The sequence below is a fragment of the Melospiza melodia genome, chromosome 19, assembly GCF_035770615.1.
Source record: "Melospiza melodia melodia isolate bMelMel2 chromosome 19, bMelMel2.pri, whole genome shotgun sequence".
Taxonomy (NCBI): Eukaryota; Metazoa; Chordata; class Aves; order Passeriformes; family Passerellidae; genus Melospiza; species Melospiza melodia.
Window position 1 is genome coordinate 12,340,985 of NC_086212.1, and position 16,555 is coordinate 12,357,539.

The 16,555-nt window shown below is 44.7% G+C and overlaps 1 protein-coding gene across 2 annotated transcripts in view; it reads right to left on the reverse strand.

Annotated features, from left to right (window-relative positions):
- Nucleotides 1-1,047: 1,047 nt before the first annotated feature.
- PHACTR3 (phosphatase and actin regulator 3) overlaps nucleotides 1,048-16,555 on the reverse strand; it is a 100,586-nt gene continuing 85,078 nt past the window's right edge. For both annotated transcript variants that reach the window (XM_063172560.1, XM_063172561.1), the window contains exons 9-13: nucleotides 10,053-10,108; nucleotides 6,074-6,135; nucleotides 5,065-5,205; nucleotides 3,774-3,850; nucleotides 1,048-2,276 (exon numbers count right to left, since the gene is read on the reverse strand). In XM_063172560.1, coding sequence (XP_063028630.1) covers nucleotides 2,261-2,276; nucleotides 3,774-3,850; nucleotides 5,065-5,205; nucleotides 6,074-6,135; nucleotides 10,053-10,108 — 352 coding nt within the window. In that variant the 3' untranslated portion in view covers nucleotides 1,048-2,260. The remainder of the gene's footprint in view (nucleotides 2,277-3,773; nucleotides 3,851-5,064; nucleotides 5,206-6,073; nucleotides 6,136-10,052; nucleotides 10,109-16,555) is intronic.

Genomic DNA, 16,555 nt, shown 5'->3' on the forward strand with positions numbered 1-16,555 from the left:
TTTAAAAGTGCACTGCAAGGCCCAAATTCTTTCTTACAATGAGGCCACGTGGGAAAAATAATAACTAAAAACTAAACTTGTTTTTAGTTATGGACAGGAGTTGTGCACTGCAGGCCTGTCTCCCTTTCCCACTGGGAGGAAGAACAGCCCCCCTGAGCCAAATGTGCCCTCTGAGGTGGGATCCCAAATTCCAGCAGGAATCCACGGCCCAGGGATGTCCAGGCACCTCCCCAGCCCCCAGAGCAGGCAGTGCTGAGGGCTCAGTGCCTCTGGAATTGTCACAGCTTGTGCCTCCCCAGGAGCAGGGCAGAGGAAGGAGCAGAGCATGGAGAGGATGGAGCCCCTCAGAGCCACCCCAGGCTTCAGGTGCAGCAGTGACACAGCTCTGGGCACTGTTTGCCATTTAAACCTGCTCTAAGTTAGCCTTACTATAATTTTATTATGTTTTGACACATAATTTTAATGTGTTTTGTGTAGTATTTATTGGCAGTGGAAGTGTGCATCCCTGCTGAACAGGACATACTGTACATGGGTTATTAGCCAAGTTTAGTTTGTAGTTAACAGTGGCTCATCTCAAACTGAAAATGCTTCTTTCTTCTGCTGAAGAAACTTTGCTCTCCTTTCTCTTTAGCCTTTTTGTATATTGCACTGGGACTATCACTGTTTTCTTGTTAATTACTCCTGTATTAATAATAAAATTATAGATGTATGTTAAAAGGCTAGTTATGATGTTACATATTTCTGTGAAAAGCCAGCAAGTTAAAAAATTACAATAAAGAGGAAAAAACACATCTTTGGATCAAGTGATGGGGTCATTCAGCTGCTAGTCAAGTGAGACAAACATTAAAATGTTGACACCACCTCTCCCAGGAGTCCTGAGTTCCCTGTCCCATTGCAGTGACACAGACTTTGTGTGGCACTGGGTGTCCTACCTTTGTCCAGAGGCAGCTCCAGTTCCTGAGGTTCCATCCCCAGCTGGGACAGAGCTCTCACTGTGTGGGGCTGTTCCCCACCTCACAGCAATTCAGTAGCAGTCTATACAAGCACTTTGACAAACTGCATTTTATTATTTTCACACTTCATGGAGATCATCTCAATGAAGCTACAGGACCAAGAATGCCTTTTTCAAGTTTTTAACATTGAATGACTCCCTAGAATGGCAGCACTTCAGTCTTGTGAGTGGATTCACCATTTTTTCCTGTCTTTCCACATGTGATTCCCAGCTATCCATGTGTTACTGTTCTCACAATTATTTTTTAGTAGCATTGAGTAAATACTCAGGTGCTTCTCCATGTCAGGAATTATTAAAATGTCTGGCTTTACATTTTTCTCAACCAGTTCTATTTGCTTTGTTATTAGCATTTAGTAACTTTTTTCTTCTTACTGTCAAGAAAGCATTAAAACCATTTGTTTGCTAAACATCAAAGTACATTGTTACATTTCTGCCTCTGGTTGTCCAGTTTAGTAATTTGGAATAACAATGAACCAAATTGTCATTTTTAGAGGGTCAGAGCCTCAGTTGGTGCAGTGACAACCAGTTTATGCTATTCCACCAGATGGAAAACCTTAGTTGAGATCATCCTTTTGCAGACCCTGTGTTGATGAAGAAGTCAAATGGTTTGGTGCATAATAATTATAATCTCTTCCCAATTATCCCTGGGGAAAAAAAGAGCTTTAGGAAACATGTTCATTTCCTGCAATAAGTAGTCATTTAATTAAAGAACAAAAGTAACAGGAATCAAAAATGCTTGCAGCTGTGATTCTGTTAGACAGTATATAAAAAAGAATGAAATTATAATACATTAAATTAGTTTTTAGAACATGAACTTAGGTGTTTTACAAACTAATTGTGGTAAGTTCAAAATGTCTTGTCAACGTAATACTGGATGACAGAGTGTCACGTCCATTTATGTCAGAGGCCTTGGAATGGTAAAGCCTGTACATGCACAACATCTCCTTTTCCAAGGCAGCCTGCCCACCAGTTCCACTCAGCTGGGAAAGGAGAGGAGGAGGCTCTTCCAAGCAGCTTCACTTCAGTCTTTTCAGCAGCTTGTCCCACCCCTCAGGCCAGACTCTGTCTCCAGAGCTCGGGGCTGGCGTCTGTCCCCAAGGGCTGCAGAGGCTTCACTGCAGAGTCCTTCTGTCACATCCACGTCCAGGGAGCCTGCACTGAACCTCAGGGAAAGGCTTCAGGGTTCCCTGATGTGTGTCCAGCAGCATTATCAAAAAGTAAAGACAGATTCTTCTCAGAAGAAAATTTCTATGGCCTGTGAAATCTAGGAGAAAAGAAAGACATGTTTCAAAACCCTTTGCAATAGAATTAAATTATTTTTCATTCAATTCTTTTATGTTAGATTAACAAAATTTTTTAAAGCCCACAGGAGCATTCATTCTGGTTAAGGGTACAGTGACAGTGCTGAAGAATATTAGCAACTCTTAATTTTCCACATTCCCAGCCCTGTGCCAGGACTGCAGTGCAGGTACAGACCTCAGTGTACCTCGTTTACATTTCTTTGGGACTGCAATTGCAAACCCAGGTATGCAGTTGATGTGGGTTTTTTCTTTTAGTAAATGAAGCCACAGTTTGTCACTGGTAGCAATATTCACTGTGCAGTGATCTTCTCTTTTAAGAGTTAAGCAATGGTGAAATGCTGTGTAAAGTATGAAGAGATACTGTTGGTGAAATGTTTGATAGTCTAAGATTCTGGAATAAATTTTCTTCTTGCTCTGTAGGCTTGTTCTTTTGGCTGAGATCCATAATTAAAGCCCCAATCATATGTAATGCCCTAGCTCTAATTGTAAATTGGAAGCTTGTTTACTCCTAATATCCTGAACAAATTTCAGAATCTGTCATTATCATCTAGAGAGACTCCCCAGGTAGCTCCAATTAGGAAATGTACAGCTCACTGCCAGACTGAAACTGCAGCCACCCCTCTTCCCTTCCCACCTCCATTCCAGCAATGCAGTGAAGCTGCTCTGCCCTTGATGATGCCTTTTTGCAAGTACCAGTGCCTGTGGAATCAGCCTCTCTTATTGTTCCTCCTCTTGAAGAAGGGAAATGAATGTTTTGATCTGGGTTTGAACACGGCCCCTGGCACATGGAGCAGGCACTGTCCTGACCAGGTTCCCAGTGGAATTCCCATCACATGGAGAGTGACACCAGCCCAGCCCTGTTCTCTCCTGACCTCCTCCTGACAGGGAGTGTCACTAAGTGTCATTAAGTTACCTGGGGCTCCTTCCAATAGCAACTGCACTGACAGGGAATACAGAAATCCCCAGGCTGAATCCTTTAGAACAAATCCAATTAGAACAAAGGCATTACCCCTGGGCACTGCCTGTTACGGTCAGTGCAGTTCTGTATTTCTGAGCAGGGAATTTTCAGTGTTTGTGATAAGGCTGCAGACTCAAGTATATTTAATTCAGAGATCTTTAAACAGTGTATTATGCTGTTCTACTTTAAAAAATCATATTTTTTCTGTGTTATATACTTAATTTTTTTTGTCCTATCTTTAAATCTTTGGTGCAAGGAATGCCAGCTGAGGGATGCTCTGGAGAATGTCTGCAGGTTTCTTGGTATGTGATAATAAAAGCCCCCCAAAAAATCAGAAAATTGGGTTTTCCTCAGGAAAAGAAAGGCTCCAATTTTCTTTTAATATTAACCTCCCTTTGCATATTCTCCCACATGCAGCACATAAGAATGCCATCCACAGGTTCAGGAGACAAGGAGTCAGAGCTTTTAGCAGGCAGCAGAGATAAACAGCTGGAAAACTGACCTTGTCAAATGTTTGCTGGATGCATGAACCTCCATTTCATTACTTTTGTATTCATTCAGCTCCTTCCGAATTGCTGCCTAGGAATTGAAAAGAGAAAAACATGAACAAATAATGTTGTGTTTGTGAGCAAAACCCCAGACCTGCAGAGCAGAGCAGTTTTCTGGGGTAGATAAACCAAGTATTGGGTACAGCAGAGCACTCTTGTGCTGGTAGAAGTGCTGAGTGTTTGGCTTGTATGGATTGGTGACACAATGCTTCTCATTTGTTATTGATTGCTGACAGGGTCACTGCTGTCTAGAAGCAATTCTGACAGAGTAACACCTCAGAGATGGCTGTCTCACATTTAATAAGATTCCAGTTAAAATTTATTAAAGATTAGGAGAAGCTGCCAAGAAATTGATCCATTTTTCAGTCACAAATGCAGAGGTGCAGCTCTGACCCTGACTTCCTGATGTGTGCCACCAGTATGAGCAGAACTGTCACTTTCTTTGAGCTGCCTTGTTAATTGAAACATGAGCATTGACACAGTAAAACCAGGAAAAGTCTAATTGCAGTAAAGGTACATTCAAGGAAAATATAAAATCCTTATTCTGTTGATTACTATGGAACAGTTTATTCACCATTTTAGAGAGCTTGGGAGAGCAGCTGCAGGAGTAGAAGTGCTCTGTTCCTTTTCTATGAGTCCTCTAAACCCATTTGTCCCTTACTGGGGAGACACTGGGATGGAAACCAAAGTGTTTGAGGTCTCAGCACAAAGCCATGCTAACAGTTCTGTGTTTGCCATTTTCCAGTAACTGTCTCAGCATCCTGCTCCTGAAACTTCCCAATGTTCTGGCTGGAATCATGGTGAACTATTCTTACTACTCAGGATTCTAAATGTGACACTTAAATTGGGCTGTGAATCAGCTACATGGCAGGTATGTGTTGGGACAAAATGAGAGTTCATGCTCAGGAGAATGTGGGTCCTGTGCCTCCTTGAGCATTCACAGGAAACAGGAGAGGAAATTTTTGCATGTGTGGGACAAAACTTCCCGTCTGACAATAAAGTTTAATACTCTGTTGGCTGGAAATGGTTTTGATTTGGAGCCCAAATACTCCAATACTTTTTGGGTGGGTGGGTAGAAGCCTTTCGAGTACTAAAAAGGCTTTTTTACGACATTGGTATGATTTCAACATAAAAAATCATGGTAAAGTTTACAGAGCTGAAATGTTTCAGAGGTTCAAGCCTGTTGGGAATGTGATGTATCATTACCAAGCAAGGAGAAAGCAGAACCTTGTGGTTTGTCAGTACCTTGTCTGCTGCTGACAGTCGTGTCCATGGTTTATCTGCTCTCCTGTCGTAGTCCTGTGCTTTTGCCACTTCCACATAATCACTGAATCGAATCAGGATCTTTCTGTCTCTCAGTTCATCAACTGTAGGTCTCTGGTTAAGCTGTATTCAGAAGTTTTGTGAAATAAAACCAGGGTTAAAAACAAGTGAGTCAGTAAAAAATGCAATATTTGCTTCTTTTCATCTTGGCTCAGTGTGCATCTACAAATATGGATTTGTAGATGCACACTGAGCCAAGATGAAAAGATACCCAACCCTTGGAAACCCCAGGGAAATATTTCACCATTTGGAGAACTGCTAGCAGAGTAATAATGGTTTAAATGGAGCTACAGCACAGTGCCTTTATCATGGACAAAAGAAGAAAATATCTTAACCCAGAGATTGATAAAATATATTTTCAAAATGTAAAGGAATCATGATGGATTTGTTATGATCTCTGGATAATTCTGGATGCTGGAGGATGTTCTACTACAGGCAGAGGCAGATTATCTGTGTGAGATTCCCAGCTCTAGACCCTCTGTAAGAATTTCAGTCAAGCCTGAACAAGTTATCAGCATATTGGTCTGTAATTCCATTAGGGATTTCCAAGAACAGAACAAGATCTCATTCTTATGCTGAGAATATTTTAAATGCAAAAAGAAATGTACTATGGGAGCAGACCTGGTGTTCAGCAAGGAGTCAGCTCTGCTACAAAGACTGAAAAAGTCCTTTACCAGCAATGGAGCTGACAAATATGCCATAATAGCCATTTTCTGAGTAAATTTATATGCAAATATTCTATTCAATTTCATCTAGCTGGGATAAGGTAGGTATGTCTATAATTGATATTACCAGACACTGCTACCAGACACTGCTGCGGAGGATGCATATTAAGGCAGGTTCTGTGTAATAACAACCTCTATGGCTGGGTGATATTATAGTAATTTTGCTAAATTTCTACAAGCTAATAGCAAGTATTGCAAGATTTTACCTTTCTTGTCAGTCTCTGCTTGATTTCCCTCCTCTCCTCCTGTTCCGTTTGATCATTTCGTTCTGCGGAGAATATAAAAAAGAAGATGACTTTCCTCATGAGGAAGTTTGGTGTTTTCCCAGGTCCCAGGCAATGACGAGCAGAGCCCAATGAGCAGCTGGCAGTTGTGTGTTTTGGAAATTCAGTGCATCTCTGGTGTGAGCTGGAGCACAGAGTCACCTCCCCGTGAGGACACCGTGCTGGTGCCAGTGCCAGCTCTGAACTCCACGGGGATTTAATGAAACAGCCACACCAACGCTGCACCCGGATCAGCTTCAGAAGGAAAATCAACACACTCCATAGCTGATCAATCATCCTTTTTTACTCCCCATACTGCTGGAGCCATTCATGCTGTCAGAGGCTCAGGAGTCAGTGCAGCAGCTCCAGGGAGAGCCCGTTCTGCCCTCAGCCCTGTCCCTCAGGCTGCATCACCCCTGGCACTGGCTGGCACCTTGGCTGTCCCTGACATGAGACCCCTTCCTCCTGCCAGGCTCCTGTGCCCAGCTCTGAGCTCAGCCCTGCCTTTGTGTGTTGTGCCTATTAACATTCCAGCCGTGAGAACTCCTACACACTGGCTCTAAAAATAGCCCGGAGTGCTGTAACAGTGAGAAATAGATCCCCTGCCTTAGGAAAGGAGTTAATGGCGTTTCTATTCCCAGTACTAGCTGTTACTAAATTAAGGCGTGAGCCCGTGACCTGAACAAAGCTGCAGAGCCAGAGAAAAAGGTTTAACCATTCAGGGATTCTCTGGGTACTACTCTGAGGTTTATTATACCTCTTGCATTAGATATTTCCAGTGTTGAAGCACACACGTGATTTCTACTATGCCTCCAAAACCCACTAGCACTGCAGATGGATTTCCAAGATATTTTTAACAATGAAGCATTTTTCTCCCTGATTTTTGCACTCATTAGATGACACTGAGATGCAATCAAATCTATTTAAAATAACATACAAGTGCACAGCTCCACCTGGCTAGGCTGGAAATGTGAATCAAATGAATTTAAGATGCTATAATGTGCTGCATTATAGTTCGGTGGCAAGGCACAAAATGTAAAGAGAACAGGTCAGCTAAAATTAGTGCTGTGTCAGGGATGAGCAGCTATTTCAGTCTGCAACTGAAAGGAGTGTAAAAGGAGAACAGGCTTTCAAAAGTAGAGGGTATTCTTAGATATAGAGACATCTGCAAGAAGCTATTCATTCAGGTTTAATTCACCCATTTTACAGTAGATATTCCTATTTTGTATTTTTTAAAAAATTAAAAATAGATAATTTTCTGTGATGTAGTGCCTTTTAAAGATATGATGTCATATGCAGTGAAAGAAGTGCCCAGAGAAGCTGTGGCTGCTCCATCCCTGCAAGCTTAGAGGGAGATTGGTCCAGGGGAAAGGGTTCCTGCCCATAGCAGAGGCTGGAACAAGATGATTTTTAAGGTCCCTTCCAACCCAAACCCTTCTGTGATTCTATGATTCTAATTCCCAAAGAAAGGCCAAAAATACACCTTTCTGATCAAAAAATACTTTTCCAAATATAAATGTGTAGTAACTTATTTCTGTTCACTTGGGTTCAGTGCTTATTTCCAACTTCAAGACATAAAAGAAATAGTTCTTTTACAAAAAAAAAAGAAGAAAACAAACTTGAGATTTGGTATGAAATGCTGGCAAAGGGATTCTAAAACTCAGGCATTATTACTCAGCCAGCCCAGAGAGGCTTTTCCCATCACCATCCTCTGCCCACACAGCTCCATTCATTGCTGGGGGCTGGTTCTGTAAATCTCAGCAGAGACACTCCCAGTGCTGAGGGGGCCTGTGCAGAGCTGGAACTCGTTCTGAGCTCTGTGTGACACTAAAGCATCTCCTTGGGTTCACAGGGACTGCACAGTGGGGCTCAAGAGACGCCTTCTTGGCTTGAGTTCAGCTTTCTCTTCAGCAAGGACACATCTGACACCTGGGCTGTGATTTTAGTTCATTTGCTTTTCATGCTTGGTGGGAAGCCAGCAGAGTTTCTATAGTTAAAGGACTTGGAAAATCAACAAAATTGTAAGAAAGTGCTGGCTTTAAGTCTGCTCTTTAAGTATTACTTTTATCTTAGAAACAACTCCCTAAAGGAGATAAGAAATCACTGTTTGAAACCTTGCTGAGATTTGCTTTAAAGTGACAGTAGTTGTACTTTGCAATATGCTTCTCTTTTTTTACCAGAGTTGTACAAATGTGAATTCTGAGTCCATAAAAGAACTTCTGCCAGCAGTACCAATCATGAACATCAAAGATGGTGGGAAATGCACAAAATTGCACAAACCCTTATTACACCTGGAGGAGGTCGTGGGGATTTCACTGAAGGGCTTTTAGACTGCTACAGCTATGCAGGATACTCAGCTTTTATTATAATGGCAGAGGTAAATAAAATGGAAGTGGTTCTGATCCCAGCTGAACCTGTATAAAGCCTGAGCAACTCAACAGAAGTCAATAAATTTGCTCCATGCTGGGAGCTCTTTAAATGAGATACAAATCTAGACCAGTATGTTTAGCTGGTATTCAGGAAGTATCTTTAATTCTGCTTTATCTTCTTTCTGCTTTATCTCTCTCTAAGCTCATTATATGAATGTATTCAAACTTTTTTATTATTAAAACTGGTCAGTTTAACCCAGATTAAGGATGTAACCAGCACACTTCAAAAAAGTAAACATAAAGGAACAGATTTTTTTCAGTGGAGATCAGCTTTTCCTTAGCAGGAAAAAACCCAAAGAAACAGATTTTCAGAGATTTTAGTTACTGACTCTTGAAAATCTGTCTCCACATAGTTCAGAATCTTGGGTTACTGCATTTTCCTGCCTCTCTGGTGAAGTTTGGCCAAGTTCACCCACCCGTGTTGCAAAGAGGGTTTCCTTTCCTCCTCAAGCTGTGCACATGCAAAATAGAGCTCATTTTACTGTGTGTGATCTGTGCATTGGAACTGCACAGAAAACACTGCAAATACAGGCTGCCTGTGGAACCCCTTTGTGTGAAACTGAAATGAAATCCCAAATAACTTCTGTGGCAGGAGCATAGGGTTTTTCCCTAGAAATCACTAAGAAAGTTTTTGAGATATAGAATTTTAGGTAATGCAATGCTGATGACTTTTTCCTAGTGAATTACAATCTGATGATTAAATACAAATCTAACAGAGTGGGCAGCACTGCTTGTGCGACAGATTTCTGTGGCTTTGTGTTTTATGCTTGTTTAATGACAACCTATAGTTCACATCACTCTGGGTTTTGTCTCTCAGCATTAAAGAGACTAAATAGCAGATGGATTTTCCCTTTTGAGATCCATAGTGGAGACAATTTCAAAGCTGTCTCTCACCTTCCCCTAATTCAGCAGTTTTAAGGGAAAGGATTATGTTCATCACTTGTTTGATCCCTTGGAACACTTAGGAAAAGAATTGCAAGTTTTGCCTGAATTTGAGAGCTGCTGAGAACACTCCCCTATGGCAGCACTTGTCCCAGGCCTGGGACTGTCCCTCTAATAATTCTGCTATCTCTAGTATCTGATCCTTGACTTAGCAGATCTCCAGTGACATGAGCAAACAGAGCTGGACAGAATCACATCTCTGCAAGGATCTTCCCCCAGCCATTCCACTGACAGTGCTATTCAGTGTGTGCCCTGAAAATCCATGTCTTGAAAAATGTCACTCCAATTCTCATGGCACTGTGACACTCAGATTGTATTCCTCTCTCAGACACCAGTAACAGTGGAATCAGAATGAAAATTATTTGAAAGCTTGAACCTGAACAGTTCCTTTTGTCCTCAAATTGCAGGTCTTTGTGAAAAATTAAAACTTTTAGGTACAGAAAATGATCCCAGTGAATTAATTTATCTATTTCAAAATAATATGTTCTGGAAATGCCATCACTAATTTCAACAGACATCTATAAAATACTTTAGGAAAAAGAAGTACTCACGTTTCAGTATATTCCTTCTTTCTAGCTCCTCAACAGCGGGTCTTTGGCTGAGTCGCCTGCGGAAAAACACCAAAATCACATTTTGTACCATGCCTGTTCTTTGGAAAGTCTGTAGAATTTTGACTTCTGGTTGGTGTGTACAAAATCTCTCTCCAGGACTCGCGAAGCAGGAAAAAAAAAGAATCCTGGCAGAGAATTCTTTCTTATATTATTTTTCCCGAATGCCAGGAATGCAGGTAAAAGTTCTCCTCTAGTTTGCTCTGCTGTCAGTGAAACGCTTCCTCGGAACCTGCATCCTTTTCATGACACTTTCCAGACAGTCAGCTGGAACCAGCACTCCAGAGGTAAAATTCACTCTCAAGGTGGTTATCAAAGGAGTTTCACAGAGATCTTCTGCCTCTATCACTGCCTTCACTTTCTCATCACACACAGCAGCGCATCTCCTTCTCTCTGTCACACTAGCAGCGCATCCTGACAGGGGCAGCCTGGGCAGAAATGAAGCTTTGCTGTGATTTTCAGGCAGCAGCCCCGATGCCCCAGCTCTGCTCTGCCTGCCGAGCGCAATTCGTGTGCTGCTCACAGCCCGGCTGTCTGCACGGAGTGTCTTGGTTCCACCTCCCCTTTTCAGTAGTGCTGCCTCAGGATTGACTCTCCCAATCAGATGATCGGTGCCACAGCGATTTTATTGCGCACACTTAAGTGAGCCTCCCCACGAGGAGGCACCGGGAGATCTGCAGAGGATCTCAGGTAATCGGAGCCCTCCCCTGGGGGGGACACAGACACACAGACAGACACAGGGACATACGGACACACAGACACACACATATATACACATACACACACAGACACACACAGACACACACAGACACATATACACACACACACACAGACACACATATACACATATACACACATACACACACACACACAAACACACACACACACACACACACACACACACACACACACAAACACACACACACAAACACATACAGACACACAGACACACACACATATACACATATACACACACACACACACAGACACACACAGTCTGCGTTTGAGGGTTTTCATGTCACAATGCAGGCGGCAGATCGGAAAGAGCTCCCGATGCTTCCCAGCCTGCGATCTGGCAGCGCTGAGGATTCTCATCCTCTGCTCCCAGCAGATGTTGCCAAGCCAGAGATGAAGTTACAGACACAAAGAAATACTCAGAGCAGGGACCACACTGCAAACTGCTGCAGTTGTTCCTCTGCTGGGTATATGAATGAATAATTATGAAGTCGTGCTGTAGCAGGATCTATGATTTATCAAATATGGAAAAATGAAATAATTGTTAACACACTGCAAAAAAAAACCCAGTAAAATCACCTAATTCTAATTTTTCCTTGTTTTGTGAGCCCCACCCAATGTACCTTCCACATCAACTCTGTGGTCATATGTTATCAGACCAACAACTCCTCACCCTTTTTAAATTAAATTCTCTGGAAAAACTCTCATCTTTGGCAACAGGAACTATCACAACAACTGCACCAAATTCACACCAACAGAAAACTGAGACAGATGAGCTCTTGTGCAGAAACACCTATACCTAACTCTCGCTCTCCTTTCCTAATGCTTTCTATGACCTAAGGCTTTTCTCCTGACCTCTGGGTCAGATACTCCAGCAGCAGAAGTTGCAATAATCCCAATTTACAGGGATTAAACAGGAATGATGTTGAAACTAAAGGCTTTAAACATGTATTTTAAATTCCTGCTACCCTTGGACTCCTCCCTGCATGTCTCAGAAATTACACAAGTCCAGCTAGGTTTTGTTTGAAACAGATAAAGTGCATTTTGTAATATAAATCAGGGAAGAATGGCTTACTTGGAGAGCTCCTCGGCAAATGAAAGTCCACCTGACCTTCTGCTCATATGCTTTTCTCAGCCATTCTTAATTACAGCCCTGCCATGTGAGATTAATAGATTCTCCCAAATCTGTACATTAGATTTCAGAGGCATCTTTTAAACTGGGGGATTAAAAGCCTAACAGAATGAGAATGCAAATGTATATGAATATTCTGTAATTCTGTGTGAATGCTTTGTATTTATATATAATGTGTATGATGGTTGATTATTTAAACCCCATTTCCCTTTTGGCTTTGATAAATACATTTAAGTGCCCATTTTTCTGTGCACACCCTCAGCTTTACCCCCAGCAGAAGGAAAAGGTGCAGACAGACACAGCAATATGTGCACATGAGAGCACTGCAGGGTTTATCCTGGGTTTTTCAGAGACACAGACCACATTTCCCAATGTTGCGTCACAGTCACAAGACTAGACACGGACTTTGGTTAAAAATAAATTTCTAACAGGGTTTCAGGAACGTGGGGATGGAGTGAAAACACCAAGTACAAGGAGAGTCACAATCAAAGGAGAAGTGACAAAAACCTATGACAATGTTGTTATCAAGGTCTGGGGACATTTCAGGTCTATTTGTCATTTCTGCTGTTCAGGAGAAGCCTCTCTGTGCCCAGAAACAACTTTCACTTCCTTCCTGAGCTGCTGTGGGGTGGCTGGGCCTGGGGAGCTCCTGAAGGGGAAGGGCTCCATGTGCCCTGACAGTGATGGGTCACAGGGGCTGGAGCTGTCCCAGGGTCACTCAGGGCTCCAGATCCCCTTTCTGCAGGACTTAACTGCAGGCACCCAGTTCGTGGGCATTGGGATGGGGCTGTGTGTGGCACACAGTTTGGAGTCATTGGGATGGGGCCATGTGTGTCACACAGTTTATGATCATTGGGATGGGGCTGTGTATGGCACACAGTTTGGTGTCATTGGGCTGTGTATGGCACACAGTTTGGGGTCATTGGGATGGGGCCGTGTGTGACGCAGTTTGGGGTCATTGGGATGGGGCTGTGTGTGGCGCACAGTTTATGAACATTGGGATGGGGCTGTATGTGGCACACAGTTGGTGGGCATTGGGATGGGATTGTGTGTGTTTGGGGTCATTGGGATGGGCACAGCTGTGAGCAGCAGGTGAGCAGCATTGGCAGCAACGAGCCATGGAGTGCCCAGGGGCACTGACCAATCACAAAGGGAGCAGAGGGCACACAGGTGCAATGCATTAACAGGAGGGTATAAAAGGGTGGGCTGAAGGACAAGAAGGGCAGTTGCTTGCAGCTTTTTGAAGTGGTATGGTGGTTCTCTGTATGGGTTGAAGCCTTCTGAAATTGTGTGGTGATACTCTGGGTGTCGTGGCCATCTCAACTGTGACACTTTACCACTCGTGGAGTGACTGTGCTGCCTTGTCCGCTCACCCCTCAGAGCGAGGCCCCCGTGGCTGCTGCAGGGCAGAGCCCACCCTGCCGGAGCTGCTCTGTGGGGGCCCCTCAGCCCCAGGAACACCTTCAGGGCCCACCAGAGTGAGACAAGGACGCATCTTCTGAGGGCTCCTGGCAGGGCACAGGTCATCCCTGTCAGAATCCACACCCCTCCTGAAGGAGCTTTAATGCAAGAAACCATTTTGGGTGAGTTTGTCCTCCCCTCAGACAAGCTGGCCTGGGCGTACTGTGGGCTCCGAGCAACAGGTGCTCTGTTCCGGATATTTATTTCATGTTTTCCCTGATGCTGATAGCTGTGACATCCTGTCTCTGGCAGAAGCACCCCTGTGTTCAGGGCTCAGTGAGTTTCCTCAGAAGGGACTGTCCATCGCTGAGGGAGCCACGGCCTCGGCAACGCCGCCGCGCCTCAGGGACACCAGGCCTGGGGACGCCATGGCCGCGGCTCCCTTCACACCACGGAGAGCACAGAACAGAGCATGGAGGGACTGAGCAGCCAGACAGGATCGCATCTCATATTTAAAGGAAACAAACTCCAGCTGAATAACAATTGCCAGCAGACTGCAGAGCAGGGGAGAATCACTCTGGTGTGACGCTCTGGAGGATGAAACGCGCACCTGCCATGAAGGAGCCTTTGTGAGGGCTAAAACCTGAGCCTCAGTAATTATGGATGGTCCCCATGGGCTTTGCAGAGAGAGGATCTTGTATGGTGCAGGTGATTTTGAATCAGCCCTGCCTCATTTTCTGTGGATCCAGTGAAATCCCTGCCCCTGGCTGAGGAGGGCTCACCTGGGGCCAGCCTGGCTCCTGTGCTGCCCAGCAGCCATGGCTGGGAGTGCCTGAGATGGACAGGAGGCTCCAGCACTGCTGCAACACAGCGTGGTCGTGGCTGGGTGAGTCTTGTGCTTTTCATTTCTGTTCTTTTTTCACTCAGGGACTCACAGCTCCACGTGGACTCACCTCAACAAGGTGACTGTGAGCTCCGTGGGGAGCACTTACATAGTCCACCACTTCTGTTGTGTGACCATAATGATTTCCTTTCAGCTGATTTGGATATCTATTTCTTGCTTCTGGGAAAAACAGCCAATCAATGCTCTTCTGTTCTTGGGTGTTATGAAAACCTCAGTTTGGTATTTCTGTGCTGCCTGGTGAGGCAGGAGTGCTCCCTCTGAGCACCTGTGGGGCCAGCTCTTTTGGGGAATGTCTTGAACCTTGCTTGAAAATGCTGGAGTTACTTGCAGGCTGCTCCTACCTCTGTCCAGCTTCCCCCACAGTGTCACTGGAATTGCCATGGTCTCATACTAAGAGTGCTCAGCCCAGGATTTTGCTTCCCTGTTAGTTTAAAACCAAAGGATGCCAGGAGAAGCAGTGAGTGGAGCTGGACTGGCAGCATTCAGAGGTGACTGCAGCTGCCTCTGGGAAACTGAGCACAATGGGAGGCACCAGAGTCACTTTGCTGTAAGGGGCGTCTGGGTGCAGTTCAGAGATTGCTGCACATGTGTCAGATGTTTCAAGTTTGGGCAGACACCAACATTTTCTCATAATACTAAAGTAATTGCCTTAAGTGTGTGGGGTAAAAGGGAATGGTTATACAGTTTTTTATGTACAGCTCTTTCTCATGTTCACAAAAATAGCAAAGATTTTGTGTTACTGTTGTTCTGTGCAAAGTGAGCATAAACCTTAAAGCAGCAGGTATTCTTGAATGGTTTGAAGCCTGGGGAGTGTTCTGGGTGTATTTTCAGGCTACCTTTGGAATGCTTTCTCCAGTAATTTTGACTCAGAGAGATGATAACATGTATTTATGATAATCTCTAAAAAGCCAAGACTTTGCTTGCTCCCGTGTTCTCCCAGTGTTCCTCCTGTGGGTGAGAGGAGCAGATCATTGCAAGTTAGCTCAGTCCCCTGTGGCTCTCCCCAGAACACCCTGCAGGTGCAGCCAGCTGGCTCTCAGGGCACCTCAGTTTGCACATGGCCTCGAGGTGTTTGTTTTCCCAGTGCAAGGTGCACATGGGAGTCCTGTGACGTCCATGAGCTCCCTCTGCTCTCACAGGGGGCTGTGGTGCCTGGCTTGCTCCCTTGGTGAGCATGTGTGGTGTATAATTGCAGCAAAACACCTTCCCTCTGTCATCAGAGCCCTGCTGGGATCCTGCTGGACATGAGCACAGGTGTAGATGTGGATTTGGGGTGTGGGGAAAGCCACAAATGGCTCATCCCCTCTGGAGCAGGGTCACGTTTGTGAACACAACCACTTGCACATGTGCCTCTGACTGCTGATCAGAGATCATTATTTGCTTCACACTGCCAGATTTCTCCTTCTCATTGAAGGGAATGAATGTCTTGGGAGCACTGCTACACAGGGCTGATCATACTGGGCAGTTACAGGTGACTGAGTGCTCAGCAGGCTGAGGATGTGCATGTCCCAGCAGCAGGGCTGCTGTCAGAGGGGCAGTGCATCGACGTGTCCTGGGAGCAGGAGCTGCTGCCACCTCCTCTGCCCTCACAGGGAGCCTCAGCAGGGTCTGCTTTGTCCCTTGTGGGAGCTGCATCCCAGCAGAGCCACGGCAGGCTGAGGGCTTGCAGGTGTGGGCACAGGCTGGCTGATGAGCGGCCAATTTGGGACAGTTGCAGCCTCTGTGTGCATGTGGGGCTGTGCTGACTTCCCACACCTCAGACACTCCTTCCTTTCTACTCCCCTCCTCTTATTAGTCTGTATCTCACCTGCCTGGCAGACTCAAGCAAGCATTCAAGCAGAATCCAGTGAAAAACAGCTCAGGTTTCTGTGGTTTCTTATCTGTCCCCAGAATGTGCTCCTGTTTCCCAAATATGTTTTTTCATAGAATCTGTTGCACAGTACCTGTGTGTACAATTGACACAAAACTGAATTTCTTTTGGGTTTGTAGCTGAAGCCAAAAGTTTCACTTTGGACTCCTGTTGCTGGTGTTAGTAAGTTCCATGTGATTGTGATGATCCTCTCCAAAGGGAGGAGTGAACTGGGTAGACTTGGACACGTGCATGTGCCTGTGGACCCTGCACTGACAAGGGAGCAATCAATCCGGCCATCAGTAAATGAGCTGTAGCCAGCAGCAACTGCATTGATTGTTCCTCTTGTCAGGTGGTTTTGCAGATGAATTGGGAAGGGAGGTGGTGGGAAGGATCCCTCTCACAGCCCAGGCAAAGGGAGGAGA